The sequence below is a fragment of the Pleuronectes platessa genome, chromosome 7 (assembly GCF_947347685.1).
Source record: "Pleuronectes platessa chromosome 7, fPlePla1.1, whole genome shotgun sequence".
Taxonomy (NCBI): Eukaryota; Metazoa; Chordata; class Actinopteri; order Pleuronectiformes; family Pleuronectidae; genus Pleuronectes; species Pleuronectes platessa.
The window spans coordinates 21,361,516-21,389,272 of record NC_070632.1 but is presented as its reverse complement, the minus strand read 5'-3'; the positions used below and the strand labels follow the sequence as shown (position 1 = coordinate 21,389,272).

The 27,757-nt window shown below is 40.9% G+C and overlaps 1 protein-coding gene across 2 annotated transcripts; it reads right to left on the bottom strand.

The window, feature by feature from the left end:
- Positions 1-1,822: 1,822 nt before the first annotated feature.
- Positions 1,823-27,757, bottom strand: mfge8b (milk fat globule EGF and factor V/VIII domain containing b). Of its 2 annotated transcripts, XM_053426551.1 has the most exons (11): positions 27,577-27,757; positions 17,723-17,845; positions 17,476-17,607; positions 16,633-16,665; positions 10,689-10,802; positions 10,173-10,354; positions 9,773-9,928; positions 9,240-9,384; positions 7,384-7,568; positions 7,139-7,294; positions 1,823-4,916 (listed from the first exon to the last, which is right to left on the bottom strand). In XM_053426551.1, the coding sequence occupies exons 1-11, from the start codon at positions 27,644-27,646 to the stop codon at positions 4,773-4,775; spliced, it is 1,440 nt and encodes a 479-aa protein (XP_053282526.1). In that variant the 5' UTR covers positions 27,647-27,757; the 3' UTR covers positions 1,823-4,772. The 2 variants fall into 2 exon arrangements, with proteins under 2 accessions (XP_053282526.1, XP_053282527.1); XM_053426552.1 differs by lacking the exon at positions 16,633-16,665.

Genomic DNA, 27,757 nt, shown 5'->3' with positions numbered 1-27,757 from the left:
TGTAGTTTGACTGAAGAACCAGGCAGCTGATCGTGTCACACGCTGTCATTAGCAGAGAGTCCTCTTATAAAGTTAGGTGCTAGGTGTGTGAGAGTGCATTCAGTGTGACTGTAGTGATTAGAGAGGACAGCACCAATAAAAGACCAACAAGAGAGTGAACTGCAGGACTCGGGGTGAAGGTTTCCACCCTGATTAAAAGATACAAGGTCAAATGAGCTGTAATAACAAATAAACACTAACATTTTCCATCTTTTTTTAAGCCATTGATGTAAGTTTAAACCTAACTACACATTCAAAATGCCAAAACAAGGGCCATAGTTGCTAAACATCCCAGCGTAAAAGCCACTCATCACCACGTTTTCTTTTCTTTGAGGTGACGTCCCTGGAGATGTTGTCTGTGTTGGTACATAACTGATTTAAAATAGTTGTTTTCAGGAGTGGATTCTTCCTGTTCAAAGCCGCTGCGGTGCCTCCAGTTTCCTGCTTGCTTTGGCCTGAGCCTGCATTCGTCCGTGACCAGCTGTCACACCAGGAAAGTAAACAGAGGAACCCTATGCGGACAGAAGCGCTGTCTGTTCTTTCAAACTCCTCATATTTTCCACGACACTTCTGAAAGGTATATGTTATTTACACTGATAATGGCCATGCGCAAATATGGCTGTTGATGGGTAACACCAACAAACACTTGGGTAAAAAAGATTAAAGCTGCAACAACTATTGACAGATCTGCCCAATGTCTTCTTGATTGAACAGTTTATGTTTTGGCCTCAAACATGTTGAACAATTACAGAAACTAAAGCCCCTCACAGTTTCCCATAGTTCAAGGTGAAGACTTCAAAGTGCCAAAAGACCTAAACCCAAAGTGTTACTTTCAGGGTTAGGGTCAAAGAAAAGCAGCACTTCCCTTCGTATGATCACGACCAAATCTATTATACAAATAGTTGCCAATTCATTTTCTTTTGATCGACTGCAGCTCTGATAAAGACGCTTCTGGTAACTTGCTTCATAAACACAAAATTGGCTTTGAAATTGCAATCTCATTATTAGGGGTATCATTTTACATTCAAGAGTTTGTCAAATTTGTATAATCAATCAATGTTGTCATGGTTTTTAAACATCATGTACTTCTTAGGTACGTGTTTCTTACAAGTATTTTATTTGAATCATGCAGTTTTGGGACAAAATGATGACATGATTCACATTGTTATTTTAAGATATGACTAATTCTCATGAGAGCATCAAGGATGAGAAGAACCAATAATGACTTACTGCTTAAAAAAGAACACACGACAGCTGGTTCACTGTGGATGGTGGCCACTGGACGATAATGATAATTAGCTGGTATTTACTAAGTGAACACATGAAGGGACGTAATGTGGAGGAACAACAGCCAGGTTCCCTGAGCAATAACATCGACCCACCCAAATGTGCGGAATCTACCAGAAATAACCTTCACAGTGTTGCAGCATGAATGTATTTTCATTTGATTGTGTGGCTGGAAGCTTGCAGGGATCCCCACTTCAGTGTGACCTCTGTACAGACTGTAATGAGGCTGAGAAGAAGACGATGAGCCCTCCTCCAGTGAAGATACCTTTGGAAGATTGTGTGTTATAAAGAGAGATTAGGCCCCTGGGCTGTTTAAATGCTAAACAGGCAAAACTACCCTCAGTGCTTTAGACCTTTTGATCTTCCACCTTTTTAAATGGAAAGCAGCTCCAATGAATTCAGCATTATAATTAATAATATTCACTAAATATTTAATCTCTGATCTACACAGAAGTACAGACCATCGTTGAAGCAGAGTCAATTAAAAATATCCAGCTGTTTTTCAAAATTCTTTATTTATTCTTCATTTTAAGATACAAAGGCCAAACATAAAGGAATCCTCTTAGAAACACAACACTGGAATAAAAAAAATTCAAGCAAAATTCTGTAAGGTTAACAGTCAAAATAGCAAGAAACAAACTCATATAATACCATAACACATCAGCGTCATAAATTTTCAATTTTTTTTTAATCCATCATAGAAAACCTGAAGAGCGGACAAACAAGAGAAGTACAATAATTTGTATGTTGATGGACATCTAGAAAAAAATGAAGCTGTGTCACCATAAATTCAGATGGGCTCCACATCACGAGTCAATAGAAAGCATGCAGTCGTGGATAACAAGGGTGGCTGCTCATGGAAACGTCTGCGACAATAATAAATATTGTACAGTGTTTGACACCATCAGCCATCCCAGCCTCTCGATGACACCGCTATCCCCTCATGCATTTTTAAAGATCTCTAATTTAATATTCATTGTTATCGAAACTAACAGTGTAATATTGCACAAGCCCATAATTCATAATTCATGGGGTGGAGCGGTTTAGAATACTGTGACAAGGGGGGGGGGGGGGGGGGGGGGGGCTGCTTGCAGAAGCAGATGATAGGGCGGTTCATGTCACATGTCCGGTGGAAGCGTAAAAATCGCTTTTAATTTGGTTTCTCTCTTTCAGTCTTATCAGCAGGACCACAGCTTTCAACCGGAGGCTAAGTGTTGGACCCTAAATAAATGGTCGGCAGCAAACATCTAATATGAACACACTCCTGTACTAAAGTACTGTGTATATGCATGTCACATATTAACACTAATCACTAGACTTTCAAAACTCAGTTTATCAAAGAAACAGCAAGTCTATTTTCGTCTCTTAATTTTTTTTATCCTTTACATGTTGTAATGACTATGTTTTATGTTTACGGTTCGTTCTTCAATGTACACAATACAGTTTTCTTTTTTTTGGTTTTCATATATTTCAAATATCAAAACACAAACATCAAAGTGCCTTAAAAAAGTGAAAGTAGGTGAACACAACTAGAAGCACAGCTGAGTGAGGGGATAAGTGGTGTTTCAGTAGCATTCGCTGTACATGAGGAGCAGATCTGCACTGAGCCAAGTCATCCACTGTTTCATGTTCCAATTTGCAGCCTTGTTAACTTTCAGTTTATGAGGCTAACCAGCGGGTCATACGAGGAATTGTTGGAAGAGTATCGACTTAATGTAATTATTCCATGAGTGCTACGTGTTATTTGAGAAATCCTGTCAGCCAGATCAAACGTGAAGTGAGAAAGATCAACACGAGCTTCCTGTGACGGTCACTCCTCTTCAAACATACTGCTCAAGACGAAAATTTAAATTACTGCCAAACAAAGGTGAAATAATTGAGTTATTCTGGAAATGGAATAATCAGAAACATTGGTTATCCACTGGAAAAAGAGTTACCAAGTGGCCAATTTCATCACTTAAGACCCAATTAACATAATTTAACAATCAGCTTTAAACAGTGGGCTCTAGTTTGTCAAACTTGTCAAGTGTTACACTTTTGTCGCTTGCACGGCTTGCACTCAGCGTTATGATTTAAATGTTGGAACTAGGTGCCGCGATAATGTTTAAAGGCTCAAAGCATATAGATACTACACATTTTGTTTTACAGCGTCCATGCTTTTTCAACATTCCAACTTCAAACACATGCACACACTGCAGTTGGGAGAACAACTTCACAACTCTGGAAGTTGGACCTTCCAAGGAGCACGTAAATGCACAGTAATTTTCTGAATGAGTAATGTAAGACTTAAATGTCTTTTTAGGGCTGAAGATCTCACAACTCACGGCAGCAGCACATGGAAATCTCTATTTCTTTTGAACTTGTTCACTAAAGATTTGAAACTCTTTAAACGACTGAATGTGATGGTTCGACTGAGTGTGATGGTTCGACTGGGTGTGATGGTTCATTGACTGATTATGTTCCACATAATGAATGAATGTAGTCGATTCTTCTTTAGGTTTAGTGTGGATCTACATCAGTGCAGTGTTTTTCTACAGAAACCCACAGGAAGAAAAAAAAAAACGAGGGTGTGTTTGGCACAAAACTTCACCCTGATGAGGCCAAAAGCAACAAAGTCATTCACATGTAACTTTGTAAAAACCGGACCACAGATTCACATACAGGTTCAGTACAAATACAAGTAGAATCTAGACAGATTCTGTTATTGGCTACTACACATACAGTATATGTTTAACCAACTCTAACACTGTTAACCTTTAATGTTGTAGAGAATATGAACTGCAGGGACCAGAATATTTTGTGTATTATATTTTCTCAACAAACACAGAAATTGTCTCAACAAGAGCAATAATCAATCAAAAGCATCAATGTACTGTATTATCTGAAGATAATATATATTCTGTGTGTGTTGGGGGGGGGGGGATCAAGTGTGCAAGCGGTTAAATGGAGCTTATGTACATCACCAGCCGTGGGTCTTGGAGGTTCAACGTTTCAGGTAGAACTGATGTAGGATCAGGCAGCACCAACTGATACAGCAGCAGTAGTGTTACCCCTGACCTCTGACACAGGGATCAACTTTCATTTAGCATGTAGGTGAGACAAAAACGAATCTGACTCCAGAAGAGACACGGACACTTCTTGAAGTCGTCACATATTTGCTCCGGTTTTTTTCAGCTAACGAAAAATGAAGGGACACAGGAGCTAAACTCTAGGCCCCAGTGACAGTGGTGAGGGGTAACGTCTCCCACCTCTGGGTGGGGGTGGTGAGGTGCTACTCTGGTGTTTGCTGCCCCCTAGGGCTGAGAGCAAGGCAGTGCAGGTGTGGCTCAGGAGTGACAAGGGAGAGAGGAAAGAGGAGAGAGGTGGGAGGAGGAAGGAAGTGATGGGGGGGAGGTAGAGAGGGGTATCGAAGGGAAGAGGAGAGGAGAGACTGATATATGGCGGAGTTATTCGTCACAGCCCAGGAGCTCCATTCGCAGGGTGATGCGCTCGTGCCACTCCCACGGCAGAATACGGACATATCGAGCGTAGATCGGCGGCTCCAAGATGTTCTTTTTGTGAACGTTGTTGTCGCTGTTGCCGGGGAAGATCTGGACAGAGAAAAGCAGCACAGAGCCACTTAAACATTGAAATAACTACATATGTTTTTATGCTGCAACCTTCCTTGATGGGATAGTTCACCGAAAAATGATAATTCACCCATTATCTACTCACCACTATGCGGATGGAGGGGGTGGGTGAAGTGTTTGAGTCCACAAAACACTTTAGGAGTCTCATGGTTAAACAGTGTTTCAGCCAAAGTGATTTCTTCTTCAGACGTAATAAAACAGCAAAAAACACAACACACCTCCATTCTGCTTGTGTGGTGTCATCCAAGTGTCAGCAAGCACCGACATTCATATTAGACTGGAAACTGTGTCATTTACACCATGTTTTAAGCCTAAAAGTCTGCCAGTGGACGTAGCCACACGAAAGCGCATCCCTGCGGTACCCAAGGGTACGTGAACTTAGTCTAATTTGAATATAGGGGCTAGCGGGCACTTTGACGACACAACATGAGCAGTATAGAGGCATTTTCAGTTGTTTCTGTTTTATTATGTCTGAAGATGAGGTCACAACTGACTTCAAATTGTATTGGATTTGGCTGCAACACTGTTTACCCCTGAGGCTCCAGAAGTGTTTTGTGGACTCAAACACTCCATCGGCAGTGGTGAGTACATAATTAATGAATTTTCCCTTTTCTGTGATTTATCCCTTTTATACTCATAAAAGATTGGAGTTCAGGTGTTGAAACACTTTGTTCACTTCATTTTATTACAATTACTCATTATAATCAGACATTATAAACATTGTTTTCACGATTAGAGCCTGAAAACAACAGGGTTTAAAATGAACTGCTGTCCAAAAACAAAAATACAGGTTATCTGGTCTTTGTAGTACAGGCCACAGAACTCTAGAGTGACTCACAAGCTGATATAGTACTTTCTACATCTGTTACTGCTTTCTAAATCCCTTCTTAACCTTTTATCTATGTGTGAATTTAATTTTACTGTTGTTTTATCCTTTTGTGTAGCACTTTGTGAATCAAGAAAAGTGCTATTATTATTATTATTATTATCATTATTAAACATGTATGGAAATAAATGTGGTAAGGTATATGTGGTAAATGTATATTTTAAGTGATTACTTCCTGTGGATGACTTGTGACTCACAATGAGAGTTTAACAATGAGCATATGTATTCCAATTGATTCCCCATGTGTGAGTTGGAAAAGCAGACAATCTGACTTTTATCTGACTGTATACAAGATGTCAGATTAAAATCACGTCAAAGGAATTTTGGCAATTGAAAGAACCTCACAAACAAATGCCTACATCATCCCATCAAATGGAAATTCATAAACTGCAGTCATAAACATTTCATGAATTAAGTCAGAGCAGACGAAATCAGAGCTCCTCCGCCTTGATTTATTGACTCTGTTTGGTCCATCTGGCAGATAAATGGGTTTGTGAATGCATCATGATGGAATGCGTACAGTTAACAAATAAGGCACAGCATCAACTAGATTGGTTCAATGTGTGTCAACGAGAACGTCAGATACAACTAAGTAAAGCTATTATTAATATCATTAAAGTACATCTTTCTTATCCTATACTATATTTTCATATCGCATTTGTTTTTTTCCCCTTTAGTCTTTATTGCCTTTATACTTTTATATGAAACAAACTAAAAGCAGCAGTGTTTTTATCCAATAATTTGTATTGATAATAGTGTAATGCAGACATGACGTTTTCATCTCTAAACCTAATCCATTTCCTATTTTCTGGTAAATCCATCTTCTTTCACTCTTGAACAATAAAAAATCTATTCCTCACATATATTTAAAGTAATAGTTATAACATTGTCCATGACTGGGTGTGGTCATATAGACATTAATCCAGTTTCCTTGGCTGGAGGCAGAATTTTGAACAGACGCTAATCTTCCTCCTGCATCACATTAGTTATATTAGCCAAGTAGAAAATACAGCACTTCATGGGAATTAAATTTCAAAGCATCTCGTTCAGCACCAAATTCACATTGTCCCAGAAGGGTACAATCATCAGGGAACTCCAGCAGATATATAAGAGTATAGCTTGCATTTGTATGGACACACTGCCTCCAGCATGATTGCCGTTTTAAAAGTATTTTTCTTCTGATATTGGGTTAACAGAGAAGCGAAATAGGTTTTCCGGAACAAATTCTCAATTTTGCTCACGTTACCGACTGTTTTGACTTAAAATTCCTGACCACGTTTCTGGTAGCGGGACCTACCTTGTCTGTATTTGTGGTCTCATCCTTCACGATGGTCCAGGACTTCCCGTCGTCACTGTGAGCCACTTTGAAGGCCGTTACAAAGTGAATGGCGCCAAAGTCCTTGGCCCCCTGTGTGATGATTCCTGAGATCTTTTTGGGAGCCAGGAGGTCCACCTGAGCACACAAAAGCAGCTACACGTTAAAAAAGCAGTGTTGGGGGGAAAAGCGACGTGCAGCTTTGTCTTGTTCTTCTCCTGCTGTACCTGCAGCCACTCAGATCGGTTGTTTGAGGCGGCGGTCCAGGCGTTCGTCTTGCCCTGCTTGTCAAGTCGGGCATAGTGAGGGTGCCAGTTGAAGGCCTCGATGCCCCAGGTGCGGAAGGTGCTGGAGGCTGTGATCTGGCGGTCAGACACCAGTCGGGACTTCATGCCCATCGGCTCAGAGCAACCTGAAGTGTTTGAATACACTGTGGGGGTGAGACCAGGCAGAGTAACAGAGGAAGAGACAGAGAAAAAGAGGAATGGAAAGAGGGAGAAAAAGAAAGCATGATAGACAGGGGACGGACAAGAAGCTGCCCAGGCCAGCCTGTGATGTGAGGCAGCCAATGGACATTTAGATGTGATGATGGTGGCGGACGAGATTAGCAGATACAGCAGGCATAGATTTGACACACAGGTCAATATGTAGCTGTAGCTGAGCTAATAAAGTGGAATCTAACAGTGCACTCTTTCAAATCTTTGTGTCTACCAACTGTGGAGTAAGTTATGGGCCATGATGAAGGAAAAAATATTCGGAGATTTCAGGAATAGTCTCATTCTAGGAGAACAGAGTCACAATATAACCAGAAAATAAATTTCTCTTAATAATACAAGTTCCCCGCAAAATTAAACCTTTATTCTGATTATATTCCGTCTTTATTCTCATAATATGGTGACTGTAATCTCGAAACTTCAACATGGCCATTATACTCCCACATCATTAAATTATATGATGATCCTTCACAAGTTTGCAGTATTCTAATACTCACTGTATCAATTCATATATCCAGTATGAACAGAATTTTAATCATGAAGAAAACTTGGGGAGCTCGTTATTTGGCTGTAACAGACATTTAAATGAGAGTGGCTTAGTAAAGCAGCAGGGCATGCAGGTCAGATGAACAGAGAGCGAAAGCTGCATGAAGAAATTCACAACGTCAGCTGAACTGTTGTTGCCAGGCACCACGTAAAGTAACAGCTCATTCAAAATCATTTTCATGAAATCATTTTAAACTGGACTGACCCAAGAAAGTGGAATCAAGTCTCTCTTGTCCGACTGAGAGGTGACCTCAGCACCAACAAGCTACAGATGGCAGATTGAGCAGTTTTGCAGGCATGCAAAAAATGGCAAGATGCAAGAAGAACAGACACTGACGGAGAAGTGACACAACCAACATTAAATGTGTAAAAAAATAAATAAACACACACTGGTTCATGATAACTAAGAAAAGCTAAATAAGGCATTTCTTGTACAGAATACAAATAACCCAGCATTATTTTTGCCTGGTTGGTTGACATTCCATTTGCAGATGATAGATGTGACAAATGTCTCTGAATCATGAGCATTTGATGCACGCGTGTCGCCATCATTACAGTAAGAAATGATTGTGATTAAACATGGTTTTGATGAGAGCTCCAGGGATCCTCTTGCAATACACTCAACAGAATCTATGCATTTGTGTAATCTTTTGAGTAGGGCTGGGCAACTAGTAACAAATATTTCAAACCCAACATTTATAACCTGTCACCAACATAATCTTGCTCATGTCGGTTAATACGTTCCCCAGTTCTTGTATTCACCAACTGTGGGGGGCCTGAAATAAGCATACACTAGTCATAATCGAGGTAATAGTTTGAAATAAATGTGATATTGATTGGAAGTCATATCACCCTGCCCTACGAAGTTTAGGACTGAAAATAATTAGTGAGGAAGAGCAGGACGTAAATGCTGAGTTAGAGATACCAGTATTGTTTCCAACATTGTTTCAGTCACTAACAAACAACAGTGAACTGAACACTGTGGGTTTGTGGGTGTACATGCAGAGTGTTTATGTTATATGTTCTTTTGTGTGTAAGTTTACCATTTAGCTCACAGCCCACCAGCTCCATGCGCATGGTGCAGGCCTTGCGACACACCACAGGGATAATGCGGATAAACTGGGCAATGATTGGAGGGTCAAACAAGTTGGTCTTGGTGCCGTCATTGTCAACGTTTCCCACAAATACCTAAGACACAGGTAGGGGGGTTAGCAAATAGAATTAAGTGCATGGTTAATAATTTGTCATTTCATAATATTTATAAAATCATAAATATTTTCCTTAAACTATGAGTTCCCTAAAGAAATCCTCTGTTTCACATGCGTTAATGTGGTGTAATTTGTCAAACCAAAAGACAGTATGCAGTCTATTTGCCGTAGAATGTGACCAGACACTGCAGTTGGTTTTTGTAGAACAGTCCACGCTCCCTCTAGTGGTTCATTTATATCTTTAGGAAATAAGGCTTGGTTTGTGTGTTCACACTAATGTCTTTCAATGTGTCGCAGGGGACAAAAAACAGCTTCAAATAAGAGTGGTGGGCTTTAGTGCACTGAAGTGCCCTGACGCGTCTCCTCACATTATCCTGTCTCTGTCCTTCGGTTCTGTACATGGTGAATGTCCTGCCGTCCAGGCTGGAGGCCACCTTGAAGGCCTTAATGAACTCTGCTGTTCCGATGCGACTGGCACCTTGAGTCACGATACCTGTGAAACGCATTTTCCTCTGCAAGTTCATCTGGAATTGAGGACAGGGATTCATTTTCTTTTTTAATAGAACTTCTATACATGCGTTCAACTGAAAGGTCAAGTGTTCCAAATCTTTACTTGCACAAGAAAAAATACAATTAGCCTGATATAACAGATGAGAAACATTTCCACACAAACAAAGACCTTAAGACTACTAATACTAATTTAAGACTAACGTCCTAATCTACCCACTGTATTAATTTTGTACATATCTGCTGAAGCCCTGATCTCACCTCTATCCATGGGTTCCTGTCATGTGCAGCAGCGCTCCAGGCATTAACCAGCCCCTTGTTGTGGAGGCGGGAGAGCTCAGGTCCCCAGCGTTGCAGGCCCAGCAGGGTGTAGCGGACTGATGAGGCTGAGATCTGGGATTCAGCGATGCCCCCTCCCTCCATGCCAAGCAGAGAAATGCAGCCTGTGGAGAAGAAGTGTGGAGGGGGGGCAGACTCAAACGTCAGCTTGACATTTCCCTAATGGAAGTTTGGCTTACAATAACCTTTCAGACACCTGATTGCAAGGTTCCTGTATGAAGGTTAACTCAACGGGAAATCCACTACTATAAAAAAAATTCTGAACAACTGAAGAAGAGTAGTGCTAGTCCAACTAATAATGACAAGAAAGAGCCATGTGTGACTATACAGTTACATAGTCAGGTCTAATATATCTCTTATCTTTACAACATTTTCACAGATCTTTGCAGCCATCTGGCCCTCACATGAGAGCATGTTTTTGTGGCTGGTAACACTTACGGAGTTGGCAGTGTTTGCCCACATAAGGCGAACGGCAGTGGCATTTGAAATCTCCTTCCAGGTCCCTGCAGGTGCCTCCATTCTCACATGGCTGGCCGGCACAGTCGTTTATATCTACAGGGAGATAGACCCTGTCATCACTGTGTTCGAACATAAACAGCTCACCGGTCAACTTTAATCATCACGTCTGGACAAAGATCACAGTTAGGTGTGAGTACAGATCAGGTCATGCTGGAGAATTAAGTTTGAATACTTCTCAGACTGAGGTTAGCTGAAGCCATGCTGACAGGAGCTTGTTGTTGTCATTACAGTCAATGTAGCCTTGTTCAAGATAAGTTGCGTCAAAGAAGCAGCTGCACCAGGAGATCATGAGGTCAGGGTGAAAGTACATAGTGGAAGGCTTCCAGAAATGAATGTATAATGCTGGGTGCCTGTAGAAGATTTATGAAACTGCTTATTATACATGCCATGTGATTAATACGCCATTTTGCTAAAGGTGAATAATTTTTTTTCTTAAAGGTTGAATTTCAAAACTTAGTTTTGAAGCCTTGCAACATGTTTTGATCAGCTGAAATAAAAAGTGATCAGCTGAAGTAAAAAGTGAATGAGTTCATAAAAGCAATTTTTATGCTCTTCAGTCTATTAAAAGATTCCTTGTAATTCTTTGAATTTCCTCTCGATGGCACCCTTACAAACACTATCAGCTCTGAGTGTGAGTTCAATGAGTCGGGGAGCCAAAGAATCGTCAGAGTCATACAGGGATAAACTCAAACTCCCATGTATCTCGCCCCCTCGAGAACTGCAGCGTGACTAAACCAGCTCTAGTCAAGGTTCATATTTAGCTGCTTGTACAGATGACTGCGCGCCAAGAGGGGGATGTCAGTCAATCTCTGAAGCTTTTAGCCCTAGAAGTTGTTAATATGCAGACAAACAATCCAAGCACACCGATGTGAGGAATTTAACCAGCAAACACACACACATGGCACTAACCCCCCTACCCACATGCAGGGTCTATAAATAGCTCCATATTCAAACATTCATTTCCCCCCCAAACAGACTGAAGAGGAATGGACTCAATCAGAAATGTGCATCCCTAACATCTGAATGATTAAGTCCACAGTCATGACACTTCTAGGTCTGGGAGCTCACTCGAAATCACATAAAACAGACTATTTCTAGCAGCAGCAGCTGAATATTTTAAACATCAAGCTCCAAACACTGTAAATAACCTCTTTGATCATATAAGTGTCGCAGCGCAATTTGATAGCAGCTACCCCCGTCTGTATCCAGATGTGAAAATACACTCGTAACATCAGGTTATTTTAGGTTTGACTGGGAGAATGTGCAACTTAAATCTAAGTTTTTAGGTATTGCAAATTATATAACAGGAAGTGTGAAGCAAGGCTGTTAGAAGACAGAATAAATATCTATTTGGATAGGTCAAATTGTATTAAATGTGTTTGGTAAACAAATATAGTCAAGGCAGATGAGAATTAGCCATATCCACCAGAAAAGGTTTAAACTAACTCTTGTGTGTTATATATGTATAATTATATATTTAAGTTCAATTAAAAAAGGTTTGAATTTTAAAAGCTGGTTTAAGATTTGTTGACGTATTCAGAGCAAATATTTTGACGCAAATATCATTTATTTGCTGAATAGTGGATGACTTATGAGTTAGCTCAATTTATCTATAAACATTCCTAAATTCATGTTATAAATCTCAATGTACTACCTCACAAAAGCCAACCATATGTTTTTATTTTATATGAGAATACCACACGTGCAAGCCAGAGACCTGAATCACTAATTGAGGATCGACTGACAGACACTCTGGTCAAGCTGTGACATAGGTCAGCTTGTGGCCGCCTCCCCAGTAAGAGGATTGGGCAGCAGAAGGACAATATAGTCTATTCAGCTTCAGGCTTTAATCTATTCATGTGACCACCAGATAACGGCAGAGGGGGCTGAGGTTCACGCATCATCCATGAGAACTGTGCTGGAAATGACTAGATCCTATTGGTAGTTCGCTGCTACCCACTGACGTATAGCCAACAGATGAATTAATGTGACTAAACAGAAAAGGAGAAGAAACTCTATGTTTTACTTAGTTTTTCTGTGCATGTAACACAGTGAATTGTCTCAATACAAGTCCGGGACAAGACGGCCTGAATTGTGCCGGCATTCCCCAAAGACACTGTTTCTGTCCTTCAAGTGTTGACACTGTTCAACTTACCTTAAGATAATGTGACACGACCTTCCCTGTGTGCTAATGGCACGTCTCAAATATTTATGTGTGCTTTGAATTAAACTCACAGAAGAAACACAGTTGACTTTGCTCTTTATTCAACTGAAGTGTCTGCCACAGAACAGGTGGGTGTATTTTATTTACCAGTCAGAGCTGCATGCATTACATGTATACGCTGTGCTCATTACTTGTAAACATGCCTAAGGGTAAAGACATTGGAACTACTTCAACCAAGACAAATAACACAACAGTTGTACATACTGTATGTAGCAGCATCCTCCACTAAGCACTTATAGATTTTTGGAGTAGGGGCATGTGCATGGCCAGTGTCCAACAAACCCTATAGCTTACAAGAGAAACCGCTCACTACCACAATACAGAGAGTGTCAATATCTGTCTCAGCATGAAGCAAAAGCCAATACAAAACTGATCTGAAACCAGACCCTGATCAATGCAAAAAAAAAAAAAGTCAAGGTCAGCTGACAGTGCGTGTGGTGATCAGCAAAGCTGTGTCCGTCTGTGCTGCAGCCAGTCAGAGATGGGGCTAAACACAAGGTGCAAGTCTGTGTCTGTCAGCCAGAATCTGCTTTTTCTACTGCTGAGCATTAAGTGTTATTGGTGTCACGTTCTCACAAACCTCGAAGTGAGAGGCATTAACCCACAAAGTAAAAACCATACGTGACTTTTATTTGTTCCACAACGACACTTTGCTACAGTGACTGTGTGAGGAGTGAAACTAAGAAAAGTCAAAAAACATTTGTCCTTACCGAAGTGTCACTAAATACTGTAATACTCAAGTGTATGGGAGAAAATTGAAGACGAAAGTTTGCACAATAGTTAAGTTAGACTAACATAAAATAAGGAAATGACATATTTTTAATCACCACTCCTATGTAACCATGGTTGGGAGACTAAAAACATTATGGTCACCAGACAAGACCACAATGGGATTATTGATGAAGAAAAAAAGGTTTCCAGATGTGTCATTTGCTGTGCACTGAGTGGACTGGACTAGCATTAGTACACCAGGGAGCGCCACAGCAGCACCCGGAATAGCTTTGAATTGGACGTCTGCCAAGGTGTCTGCTGGAGGGATGCAGAGCCGACTTGAAACTTCTGATGTCATAAATTATATTTACAGAGCATATTATTTAAAGCTGTGTCTCTAAGCACCCCCTCTGAATAGAGCAAGGTATGGTGACATCAGATCCTGTGCACTGGTAAATAATAGCTGTGGTTCTTAAAGGTGCAACATCTTCATCTCAATTATTGCACATCTGTAGTTCAGTTCTAATGTAAGATCAGCTTTCCTATACTAAATGTAGGCTACACTTGTTGACCTTTTCTTTATAGCAAACATACAGAGGGACCTTAAAAAAGATCTTAGGCAGAGAAATAAATTGTCAACAAACTTAAAAAGTCATGAATTAAATGTCCTTGTGGCTTGGATGGTTACAAAAGGGAGTGCCATGGATGTTGACAAACAATGGATTTCCCCTGACTGAACTCCACATTGTGATGACATATTTATAAAGCATGTTGTTATTGGAGTTTCTGAAGGAGCTCACACAAAGCACTCAACCCCCATCTGCAAAGTGTGGTCAATGGCATAGGAGTGACGGATGTGAATATACAGTACTTAACATTCTTTCTTTACTTTTCTCTTTGTTATTAATCAAATAAATATTTCTTCGTAATTTTCTGGTACCACAGAATTTGAAATGTTTTCGTCATCAAATCTCTGCAACAAGATTCCCCTTGATTGATTTAAAAAAAAAGGAACTTAAGGTAAGTCTCAACTGTCACCAGCTCCTCATCAAATATAATTTTAGTCTCCATGAAATAACCGTCTAACCGTTCTATCCAACCAGCTGTACTGGTTTCACTCTAACGAAAACAACCACTGTGGTTAACTGTGGCTACAGCTGTCATGAGTCGGTTACTGTTAACACACGTGAACGTTCAGTCCATCCAGTCTAAACACCTGACAGCTGCTTCTGCTACTTAAAATTGTAATTCCAGGTAAGCAGATCTAGTAGGTTAAATGTAGCTTGTTAAATGGAGACAATAGTAAACAAGGAAATTCAAGTCAGAGAGGAGCAAGTTCAGTTAAATCAAAGAGAACTATATGTAAAAATTTGTCAGATCTGATACAAACATACTTTATATAGATATATAAAATACACACATACACACTCACTCCATAAGGGGCATGGAGCCCAGTCTGCCCACACTACCACATGGGAGGAGCTGAAAACTCAACAGAGAGAGCAGCACACCCTTTGGCAACATCCAAGCAGCAAATAACTGCGTTTATCTGGTGAGAAAATCTGGAATTTAGAGACGTAAGAAAGAAAAGGAGTCCGTCTTCCCTGACTGTTTCCTTCCATCTGCTTCAGCCAAAAGAGAAATGCCATTAACCTTTCTCTATATTTTCTCTGCATCTCCACACTCCTCCCCACCCACTCATAGAGGCTTTTAGGCCAATTTGACAGGACAGTCACAAGTGCTGGAGCCAGACCTGAGCAGTGAGTGTGACATTGTCAGCAGGGCAGACTTAATTCACTGTTCCGCCTCCACTTTCACTGTTTTCGCCCGGCAACAGTAGCAGTGCTGACGTTGTGAGCGCTCCGTGTGGGCCGCCACTTTCTGTTGGCTAGACCGGCACGAGGGATAAACTGTGTGTGTATGTGTTTACTAAACAGCCTGTATATGAGATCATGGGCCGTGTGGGGTTGTTCACAAGGGACGTGCAGTGCACACGTGATTTAAGGATTGTCCATTAGAGATTTGATTTCAGCCAAAATTGGTTTCTCTAAGGAATCTTTGTCTTTAAGGGGGGGGGGGAAATATTCAGCAATTCATTTTATACATTTTAAAAACATTCATTAAAGAAACTCATTTATTACTGTTTTTCTACTTGTTTTCTGTAACTGAAAGTGAATATTAGTGGATAGTGCACACACACAAGAACAATTAAGCTGTCACAACACAGTCATCAGTAGCTGTGAATGGAGGGGTTCTAATAACCAGTATGGTCAAATGAATCCCCCTCATCAGTGTGGCCCTGAGGCGTTATCTAGTAAACAACGTAAATGCCTGCTCTGCAGAGGGCTCCTACTCTGACAGCTTACTTACTTGAAGCCCTTTTATAAATGTGGATTTTTATGAGCTGTGATTTGTGGTTCGCAGGGTTAAAAGTAAAACACAGAACAGTTAACTTGGACTGTACTCAGTAAAATGAGTACGTTTGGAACATAAACACTGGCGGGGGAAATGTAGATTAAAATAGATGCCAACTTTAAGAAAACAAAAGAATGGCCTTGAAGCCATATGCATACATTCAGTAAAGGTTGAGGAGTTAAGCAACTAATCTATGAGTATGAAGGAAAGTCTTCTTTTCAGGGTTGGACAACTGATAAAAAAAGTGTGGTGGTGTATCTAATGCTGACCTCACTCCCAATGCCACATTTTCTGCTGGACCTGAGTCAGGAACAAGGAGAGATAATGTTGACCTCAACACTTCCCCGCCTGGGAGAGAGTGTCCATGTGCATGCACGGTGAGTGTTTATGTTTGAGTGGGAGTGTTTGTGGAATTCCTCTGCCTCCACATGCAGCCAAAGACACAGAGAGCACCTGGATCAAAGAAGGAAAACACACACTGACAGACCGTTCTCTCATGAATCCCAGTTTTACCTTTTTGAGAACTTAATTCTGCTCCTTGGACACCTAGGATAAAAAGGCATACATGGTCAAACAAAGAATGCACTTAGGCTTTTCCTAAAAGCTTCCTGCTAAATTAGTTCTTTCTGCACACGGGCCTACTGTTATTCTGCCGCCTTCTCGTGCAAACAGTAGCCATCTGTCTCTGTCTGCGAGGCCGGAGGCTGTTGGAGGAGGGCAGCACATGTTCCCACCGTTGTTTCCCTCTCTTAGGCCTGACCCTGACTGAACCAACCTGGTCTGAGTGACGTGTGAATGAAGCTCCCATAAGGACCACAGCTGACCGTCTGGTGGCCAGCACTTACCACAGCTGTCTCCAAGATAGAGTGCCGGGTAAGACAGATAAACAGGGACCTCCTCAGCTTGGCCAAATGGTTACGTAGGAATGACTGGGAGTAGTAATTGTGCTCTCAATACGTCCACAAATCTTAATTACACTTGTAGTATAAACCAAACAGGCTCAATAGATGTTGTGTGTGTGAAGGTTGAACCTAAGACTTACCTACTGATCTTTACACACAGTAATGCTGTTATGAGATGCGTTCAATATTCACAGTCAATCTAGTCTTTTCCACTACAATGAAGACTTGAAAATGGACAAAATGTAAATACAAAAAAAACATTTAAACTGGCTAGAACAACAATGCCTGGAAATAAAAACATTGAGCAACTTTCCGTGAATCTTGATTGAATTAGTAGGAGACTGTTATTCAAAATCTCAGAGTTAAGCACAACTTTACAGAGAATATTGTTCAGTCGCTGAACAACTGTTGATGTAATCCTGATCAATCTATTGAAGAGGGAGCACAGACTTACTGTTCTGGCAGTGGACACCTTCAAAGCCCGGCTGACACTTGCAGACGTACTCGCTGAACACGTCACCTCGGCGGGATTGGCCCGTCACCTCGCAGATGGCATCGTTCTTGCAGGGATTAGGCTTGCAGGGCCCTTTTTGAGGAGAGGAAAGACATACATGAGTTGAACAGAAGTTGAGCAGTACTGTGTATTGTAACCTCTAATGAACATGTACTCTTCGGGAACTGGGACAGGATAAATGACTTACCAGTCTCCGTCTCGTTGCAGGTTTCTCCAGAGAAGCCGTCAGGGCAGATACAGATGAACGGAGTTCCTGCTCCAGTAACACAGGTTCCACCATTACTGCAATTATTCACCTCACAGTAATCACCTGCACACAGAGGTAGAAAGACAGGGTGATTGCTACAGACATTTCAAACAGTGACAAGCAGCTAAAGTAGAGCAGCAGAAATGTCTCTTGTAAAGAACAGAGGTCTGCGTTAAGGAACCTCATGAATACAGAAAGTAAACCATTTAAAAAACATTTGTACCCGCTCAAATTGCAACACTTTCCCAAAAGATGTTGATTTGGTGCAAAGAGTTAGAATTAGATTAAAAGAAAAAAAACTATGGTGGCTCGCGGTGCTGCAGTGGTTAGCACTGTTGCATCACAGCAAGTTTCCATGTTTAGCTTGGGTCGCTGTGTGGAGTTTGCATGTTCATTTGGGTTTTCCCCAGGTACTCAAGGTTCCTCCAAAAGTGAAAAGACATGCAAATTGGGTTTGGCTAATTGGGGACTCTTAAATGACCATAGCTGTGAATGTGAGAATGACTTGTTGCTTGCATATACACGTTTTCCCTCTGATACACCCCCAACCCCAAAAGGGATAAGTGGTAGGGATAATGCACATATGGAATAATGATCTCATAAAGCTGTAGTGGAGAAGAGTAGTAAATCAAGTGATTTGAAAGAACATCTGATATCTGAAGATAATGTTAGCTGAGCTTTAGAAAACAATTCAAACTTTACTGGATTGCATTGAGTTCTTGGCTACTTTCATTGTGTGGGAAATAAAAAAATAAAAAAAATCGAAGCAGCAAAAGTGGAGCATACTATAAAAACTGGTTGATCTGACTGGGGTTTGTCTTCCACATTTAAATTTCCTAAATGCCTGGAAGCTCAGCGTTTCCTGTCAATAAACATCTGATATCCCCAGACCCATATTTCAGGACAGGAAGAGGACGATCAGATACTGCAGCAGTTGTGACTTGTCAGTGGTTTTAGATGAGTCGTTATTTTTTTGCATTATCTGAGAGTAAAACATTTAAGAGAGGTTCAAGGCAAGGGCTCAAATCATTTTTTCTTTCTTTATTACTGTGGTGGAAATTTTTGGTGAGAGAAATTAAATAAGAATTCATCTATCGAACTGCGTTTGGTGAATTTCTTGTAGCAGAAAATACAACAGAGAATATAAGAAAAATAACAATAGAGTATATCTAAGAATATAATCAAGAATTTATCATTATATATCAGAGTCTATTTTCAGCTTAATAAGACAGAGTTCTCAACATCCTAGCTTGATGCAGAAGCCTGAAATAGAAGCGTTCAATCCTTTGGATATTTATGATATTCTGGTCAAACCACTATCGTCAGAAAAGGAAAAAAACTTTCATCCAGGAACTCTCAGCCAGCTCCCACACTCTGCAATCAGCACTGATTCAGTGTCAGTGCTTTGGGTCGCAGTTCATCTTGTTTCTTACAAGGTCAAGGGAGGTTCATGCACAAAAGGCAAATTGAAGTTCATGGAGTAGAAAAACATTATATACAAGGTAGAGCAGACAGTTACATTTTCAATTACAATTACATTAGCCATTTCCCCCCCTAGTAGCCTGCTGAAGGTTGGATGTGTTCGACTGAACAGCTGAGTAAGCCGTCACAACACTGTAAACACAACAAGGGCACTGGATGCTTCCACCAGCTCCACCTCTGCTCTGCCAGAACCTGACGATCTGGCAGCTCTCGGGGCATGAGGGAAATCATGTCACCCAGCTCTGGGTGGAGAAAATAAAGGAATGAAGAGGCCAGGGAGTACAGTGAAGACTGCAAGAGCAATGACTTATTGTCAGTGTATGTACTCTATATATTTAAAATAAACATCTAAGATTGAAAAGTAATATGATTCATTCAACTAGATAGCATAGAATGTATCAAAAATACCAAACTAGGCTCTATATATGGTTTGAACAACAAACCACTTGTAATTACAGTTTCCTGCACGTACACCTCGTAAAAACACTGCGGAAATGAACTTCTAAATTATACCCTGATTACCCCATTTTGTCACTTTAAATATGGAGAGTGTAAATCATTTGGGAGCTTTTTAACACCCCCGAGAGGGCAGGGATGACATTACCAAGTTAACATTTAGCATTTGGATAATTGATGAGGAAACTGTGGTTGACACCCAAGTGTGACACTGGTGGTTTAAGAACCATAGTGTGATGGTCTATAGGCTAAAAAAGAACTATGACCTTCTTAGGGTGCCGATTCCCCCACGGAATAGGCACTAAAGCAATGTTTAGTCCAGCTGAGGCTATAATTCTCAACAACCACAATGCCATAGCTGAAACACATTTCGAAGACACTTGAAACCTCCTATTGATCGTACATCCTGTGTCCTCTCCATCTTTCCCACTTCAATTTTATCCACTAATGTACACAATTTGGACTCCATTCTCCATTGGAGGAAATGTAATGTAGATCTGTTACACCACTAGGGGAGGAAGAAAAAAAGAACGAAAGAGATCCACTTTGCAAACATCCGTTTGGCTGTTTATCCACTGAACTGCACTTCTCATGGACGTCAAGTGTTATCAGCGCTGTATCCAGTGTCATGGCCTTCAAGTGCCTTCAAATCTCATGCAACTGGCACAGCCGATACATCCTTATCCAAATGTTGCTGCCTGTTTATCTCTAGGGAAGGAGCACAACCTCTTTTCCTTCAGGGGCAGACCGCTCCAACAGGAAACTCCCCCAGTGCAGATAAAATAACAACAAACGACCTCCTGAGAAAAGACTAAATCTAATATTTTACTGGAACAATCTGACTGATACACTCACTAGAAGGGCATGAATACCTCCACCAAGGTCCAGCAGTCTCCTTATGAAACAACATTATAATTCACGAGATCCAGATTTTTTTATCCGATCTGCATCAAATTACACACACACAGAAAATGAGTCCGTCAAACATTCCAGATTTTTTGTCCAAATCAAGAAAATGTTGGTTTTATGGATTTCTCTTTAGGCAATGCACCCGCCCCCTCATTTCATGGAAACTGGAGTAGTGTTTGCATAATGCTGCAAACAAACAAACAAACAAATGCAGATGAAAGTATAACCTCCTCCGTAGAGTTAAACTTTGTTTAACTTTTTCTATAAACGCTGCTTGTGGTCTGCTCTGACAGAAGGGTAATGCAGTTGGGAGACTGTCAGGATTTTATGAGGAAATTAAGTGAGCGATGTATTAGTCAAGGTGGTCAGTGACGAGACAGTGGTCAAACCATGAGAGACTTCTTAAAAATCCCCTAAGTGGTGCCACTGTCAGTAAAAACCACAATGGTATTAAATTACACAGTAATAAAGAAAACTGCTTATTTTTCCAACATATCCAGAGTGTATTTATGAAGGGATAGGATCACAAGACCCGCTTTAAGAAAAAACTGGCATTGAATTCAACCATTTAGAAAATATAATAAGTAGCTGTCTGGGTTTCCTCCCTAAGCTCTGCTTCTGTTTCAGAGGAAACCACAAACTTGTTCTTCTCCTTAATCGACAGGAACAGCTGACAAATGCTGTTTCATAAAAACACAACTTAATCTTAAAAAATAAATCTGTGGCTCTGAGTTTTGTTTCTTGAGAAATGCTGATGGAACAAAGGTTTGGATTTCAGCACTTCCAATTTCACTCACCTCAATTTAAAGGGTCAGTTCCGCCCTATTTCAAAGCACAAGACATATTATATTGTGTATTTGTATTTGTAGTTGTCCAGAAATACATCAAGTAAGGGCAAAACACTTTAAGTGCTGTTTGTCTCTTTGACTTTGATCTATATTAACCCTGTTTGGTTGCATGTGACTAAAAAAAGGTTGCTGCTGCAGCAGTGACTCCTAAATCCCTTTGTAAGAAGGGATCGGAAACATGTCTAGGCATGTTAGCATCTTGATGTTCAATTAAATATGAGACTGAACCTGAAGATATCTACCTACTAATTCCAGACATGTCTTTCTGTCTGTGGAACATGTATCTCAGGAGACCCTTCTTGTCTTATCAGCTACACACCTGGCATGGACCCAAGGAAGTGCAGTGTCGACTTTGGTGCGATTTGGACACGTTATACGTTCTATATTAATTCAATTTGAATCAACATGTAAACAGAGCCTTTCAGTCTGTGGGGGTGGTGTAGTGTGCCTTAACAGGCAGTCTGCAGTACGGGTTAAACAGGCCCTGGCAAACTGGCAGGGACAGGTCCAGGACACTGGGCACTACCATTCTCCAGTTTGGGTTTGAATAAACAGGTGAACAACTCTTTGTGCAGCAGTGGTTCAGGGTTCTTTGGACTGAGTCCTGCAGTCGGTCTTTACTTGCTGTGGCTCAATTACTGCAGGTCACTTTTTCAGAAAGAGAACTGCAAACAGCATCATCACAGGCAAGACAAACAGCCCATTCCAAACAGGCAGGTTTAGAACAAGTTCAGAGCAGACAATGCCTTCACAGGCAACATGTGAATTGTAAAATATCAATTGTTGATTGTAATTATTTGAAAAGCGCTGATATTCTCCCTCATAAATCAAAGTTAGAAGTTCCCAGCATCTTCCAATGCACCTCATTAAATACATTTGCACAAATGACACCACTGTGCTAAGTGTACCCAGCGCCGTGTCCCACTTTAACTTAACCCCAGTGACAGATTAGTAAGGAATGTGGAGTTATGGTTGGCAGAACAAGCCATTTCCACCGGGCATTGTAGTTCTCTCAGTCCTTATGAGTCATAGTCTGTGCCTTTCCCATGATACCTCGGTGCAAGAATGAGTTTCAAATACCAGACCAAAAACACAGAGCAAAACACAATGATTAAGTCATCAATGAGACCCGCCAACAAGGGGTATATGAGCTTGAGCCTCTGATATGAGGACACAGCTCAACACGCGTGTTTGTCATATCGGTTCATGTAGCGAGATTCTTACTGCAAACATTGGGAGACATTAAATATCCTGTAACACGGAACTTAGTATCTCAGGATGTTCTGATGACAGCAGCTCCTTGATGTCCATACATCAATAGAGCAAGCCTTTACTGACTATTTCATTTTCATACTTGAATCTGTCGTGGCAATTCCTACAATCCCACTCTACCAACGAGGAACGAGACACAATTCTCTTATAGCTAAATAAACTTTAAGAAAACCAGGCTCACATCTAACATTATATTAGTGACTGCTGATCTAAGTCAACACATCTCCTCTCAAACTGTATTAGATCACAGGTGAATGAAATAAAAAAAGGAAACAACCATTTTAAAAGGATAAAAAAGGTACAGCTAATGGATAGATGGATGGTACCCTTTTACAAAACCAGCTGGAGGAAGTCATTTAAGGGCTTTGCTAAATTGTTATGAAGACAAAGGAGCCATTACAGTCCACAAGTATTGGGAGTGAACTCTCTGAGGACATTTACAGCAGCCCATATTGGTAAAACAGTTGATGGCTTTGGAGATAAAATACAACTTTGGGGGAATGTCACCTAACATGAGGAGCGTTTGTGAATATTAATAGGTTTTTATAGGGACTGCTTATGAGTATTTTCTTTATTCAATTCCTTGAATTTGTCGCTCCAGGTTGACCAGGGATCTACTGGACTTATGCTCCATGAAGGTATGGTCATTAGGCCAATCGCACAGTCTGAGCACAAGCAAAACAAATCTTGGCACTATCAGGGGCTTTTTCAGTGCAACCACAGGGGTTTCAGTGAAAGCATTACAAATCAATAAGTGCTGCTCTCAAACTGAAAGACCACGCTCATGAATAAACATAGAAAAAAACACATAACGGCTTTATTTCCCAGAAAATTCCCTTAACAAGCATGTTGTTATGAAAATACAGAGTCCACAGCCATGGCCAAAAACCTCTTTCATCTGAATTACTCTTATTAATGATGACATGAAGATTAGCAGCGCAGTGACAATTAAAGAGGGATTGGAAGGAATTAGCTTTTAAAAAGGAACTGTGAAAAGAGCCAGGTTGACCCTCATGATCCGCTCCATATCTGACGGAGTAGGAACCTTAAATACACATGAATAAGCCTGAATATACTGTGCATGTGTGCATGCTCAAGTGTGTGTGGTTACGTCACTGCTCCATGTCCTGAAGCCTGACAACAGTAACGCTCTGCGCTCTGCCACACACACTGGGATGCCGGAGCATATAGGCTGGCAGGCCAGTGTGGGAACTCTGTGTTCCAGAAAGCAAAGGAGAGCCACCCGCGTCAAACACGCACACACACACACACAAAGACACAGGTCCAGCCCTTGTTAAAACCGTTAAGGATGTGCTGAGGCATAATAAGAAGGCTTGAGACCTGTAGAGTGCTCATCAAGTCTGATTGCCAAATTGCACCACTGAGTGCATGAGACATTAGAAAGAGAAGACCTGGACATGGAGGTGGATTTATCAAGGTCGGGCCTGCTCTGAGTCCTTAAATAACCCTGAACCTTTTTGTCAATATGAAGATCAGCAGGACTCCTGCTGCAGGTTAGCTTTGTGTAATCTTCAAGTGCTACTCCAGAGCAGCACAGCCATCTGCTGCCGCTCAGAAAAAATAAAAACAAAGATAGCCAGCCGCTAAAAATACACTCACACGTCACGCACCATCAACACAACAGCATGCTTTTCTCTGAAGAACTGTACTGGAATAATGCTACAACAACAACAGTCTTAGCAGAATGTGATGCCAATATGCAACACTGTTTCTGAGCTCTGATCACTTGAACTCACACATTTCATGCTCTTGGAATGAAGTAGTGACTATTTTGTCATTGGCTCAATCTTTTAGCTCATATGACAGTGCGTAAAATATTCAACATGGCAGATTGGAAAGTGGGACGAGTGATAATAATGAAGTGGCCCAAATTAGACGATATTCCATATTGCAATGAAACATTGATTAAGGAAGCTATTCTAAGAGATTTGAGCGGGAAAGTAATAAAGTCATCAGAGCTGAAGAAGACAAACGCCTAAAGGGAGGACACAGCTCATGCAGATGGTACGAGTTGGATTTGACAAAGTAACGCACAGACATTCAACTTTCTCTCACGCACTTTCACAAACCTTCTGAATCAAAAAGTCATGGTATAGATACTTGACCAATAAAAGGTTCACTGCGATTAATAATCTTTGGATTATGGATTCATCTACAGGATATTTCTTTAAATGTGGAAAATATGTGAAAAAATACAAATTTTATTCAAATGTCTTGTTTTCTTCAACTAACAAACCTGAAGACTTTCACTTGATTTTCATGCATCAAATCCTTACATTAGAAACCCAGGAATCAATTATCAACAATGCTGAAGATTCATTTTCTTTCAGTCAATTTATAGATCAACCCACTGATTGTTTCAGCTCTACTCTATTCATTAGTTTGGTAGTGTGTTGTTTTTGTAGTGTTTATTCTCGTTGAAAAAAAGGCAAGAGTCTAGCCCTTGTCAGGGTTAAATTGCTAAAAACTTAGTATTCATGCACCAGAACCTGTTCAGTCTGTTGATAAGGAAAACCTCATTCATCAAAATAGCGCAAGTAGAAAAAAGGATTTAATTCATGTATCAAATGAACTCAAAAAACCCTTAATTAAACAGGCAAAAGAGTAATTGCATGATCTGATGTGACAAAGAACATCCCTCACTTTAGCAGGAAATTAAATTCCTGAATGAGGCCAATGACTGCCTGATATATTGACCAGGAACCCTATTTTACTCCAGCAAGTGAATTTGCACAGATTCTAATTGCAGTGTTTCAGTGAACCTGACTGCATCCACATATTACACCCTCCTGCCACGCCATTGGGCCAGCATCTGGTTATATTTAGCGTGGGTTCCCTACGCTCACTCTCAAGTGGCCCTGTGATTGAAGACATCCTCAGTCCTTAGACAGAAGACAGGTTTCTACTTCTGTCCTCTAAGCAGTTCACAGAGAAGACCAATGAGCCACAAAGTGCTGAGTTGAGCCTAACTGTGTAAAACGAAAGGGGAAAAAATTTAATAAAACACACGCAGCAACAAGTCCAGTACCACCCCCCCCAAACTCCCTGAGAGCGTTGAAAAGGTCTCAGTGAAGACTGATGAGGGTGGAAGTTCACTGGCATGTCTGTGTTGGCTGCTGCGTCCGGGAAAAGTGACTCAACGCTTTGGTCGGGGCAACCACACCTATTCTCTCTATACGGCCGTCCAGCCCCTGATCTTTGAGGAAAAAACAAGCTGGGATTTATTTGCTTCTCTTCAGGATGCAAATGTTTCTAGTTTCAGTTAGAACAAAACGATATTAAAGGGAGTGTATTAAACATTTATGGAAGTGTTGCACCGGGGGAAACGTAGCAGCCTGGCAGTAACGCATGCGAATGTTACAGTACACAGAATGTGATTACTGGCCAAATCTAAGTTAAGTAGAATCATTTTTAAGAAGCACCCGCATTAAGTCCCATGTAAAGCTGAAACCATTACTTTTTTAATCTAATAGTCATTCGTCAGAAAGTAAATTGGCAACTAAACTTTGACAAATTTAAATTACTAAGTACTACAGCTGATTGACCCTTCTGTCAAAAGATCTAAAAAACAGTCACTTAATAACAATAAATATCTAAATGTATTAAGAATTTCTATTTTCAAGCTTTTTGAAGTTCTCAATGTGTTAAACGAAAATCAATTTTCAAATATATGTTTAATGATGTGTCGGTCAAAGCTATAGAGTATTTAGATCTGTATAAATTGTGGGCCCAGACTTAGAAAAATCCTAGAACCACCACTTGAGGGTTTGATGAGCAGATATGATGCCATATTTATATTCAAGAAAGTTATACATGAGCAAAGGGGACTAGTTAAACTGTTCGTCTATAGGCCTACAACTTACCAGTTGCTTCAGTTCACTGTTTAACTATTTTATGCAAAATTTCCGCATAAATCTATTAATGAGTGGAAAAAGCCAGACCTCTGGAAACAAGCATTGATCCCTGAGACGTGGAGGAAACGTCAAAGCTTGACTTGTCACCACGAAAGGGGTCAAGAGTCTAAATGTCTCAGGAGAAACCACAATCTGTCTTTCACATAGAACCCACCCGACTTATGAATTCACCTCCTTGTCTGTTTGCACGCAGTGGAAAAGGGGATATTTTCACATTTGGAAAATACATCATCATACCAAGGGCTCATGTGACATGTGAAGTCTTCCCCTGTAGGTCTGTGAGGAAAAGAGAAGGCAGGAGAATGAAGCCATTTTGCCCTTTGTCCATCGCCCTAAATGTGTTTGATGCATGGAAATGCAAACAAAGCCAAACGCCAACGGCATGAGGTTAAACATAATAACCAGCCTGTATCTGCCGTGCTGTTTTAAAGGGGTCACAGTGCATGTGACCCGTTTTATGGTTATTATGTTTAATAATGCCCTCAGGTAAACATTCATTCTGACTTAAGAGGCAAAAACAGGAAAACCCTTCAAACACGCAGCCATATTTCTTAAAGATAAGTTATCTGATTATCCTTATAACTAATGTGGTCTTGTAGAATCCAAGCCGGACAATGACTCATTGCTCACATTCCCACACTGTGCTCTCACTCAGGGAGGGTTCGAACTTGTGTGGCTGCACATGTCCCACTGCTGATGAAGTGACCGGGGGCCAGGCTCAGGTTTACACCTTCACATAGCAAACACACGAGCTCAAAGTACATGACAAGTGAGTGGGTTCGATCGGGAAGAGGAGACAAAGAGAGAGAAACCACCAACTCAACAGAAACCAGCGCCGCTCCCGGGACGTTAACGGTTTAAACTGTAAACAAACGTGGACGAGCCAACTTACCGTTCACTGCCAACACCAGACAAGCCGCCAAAAGTTGCAGCCACATGAGAATACGCGTGTGTTCCGTCATGGCTGCTGTGGTTGTGGGTTGTTGGAGTTGTCGGAGGTCGGTGGAGGACAGTGGGGATCTGCGCTTCGTTGCTGCCGAAGCTCGCGCTCGTTGTGCGCCTCTTCTGTCCCA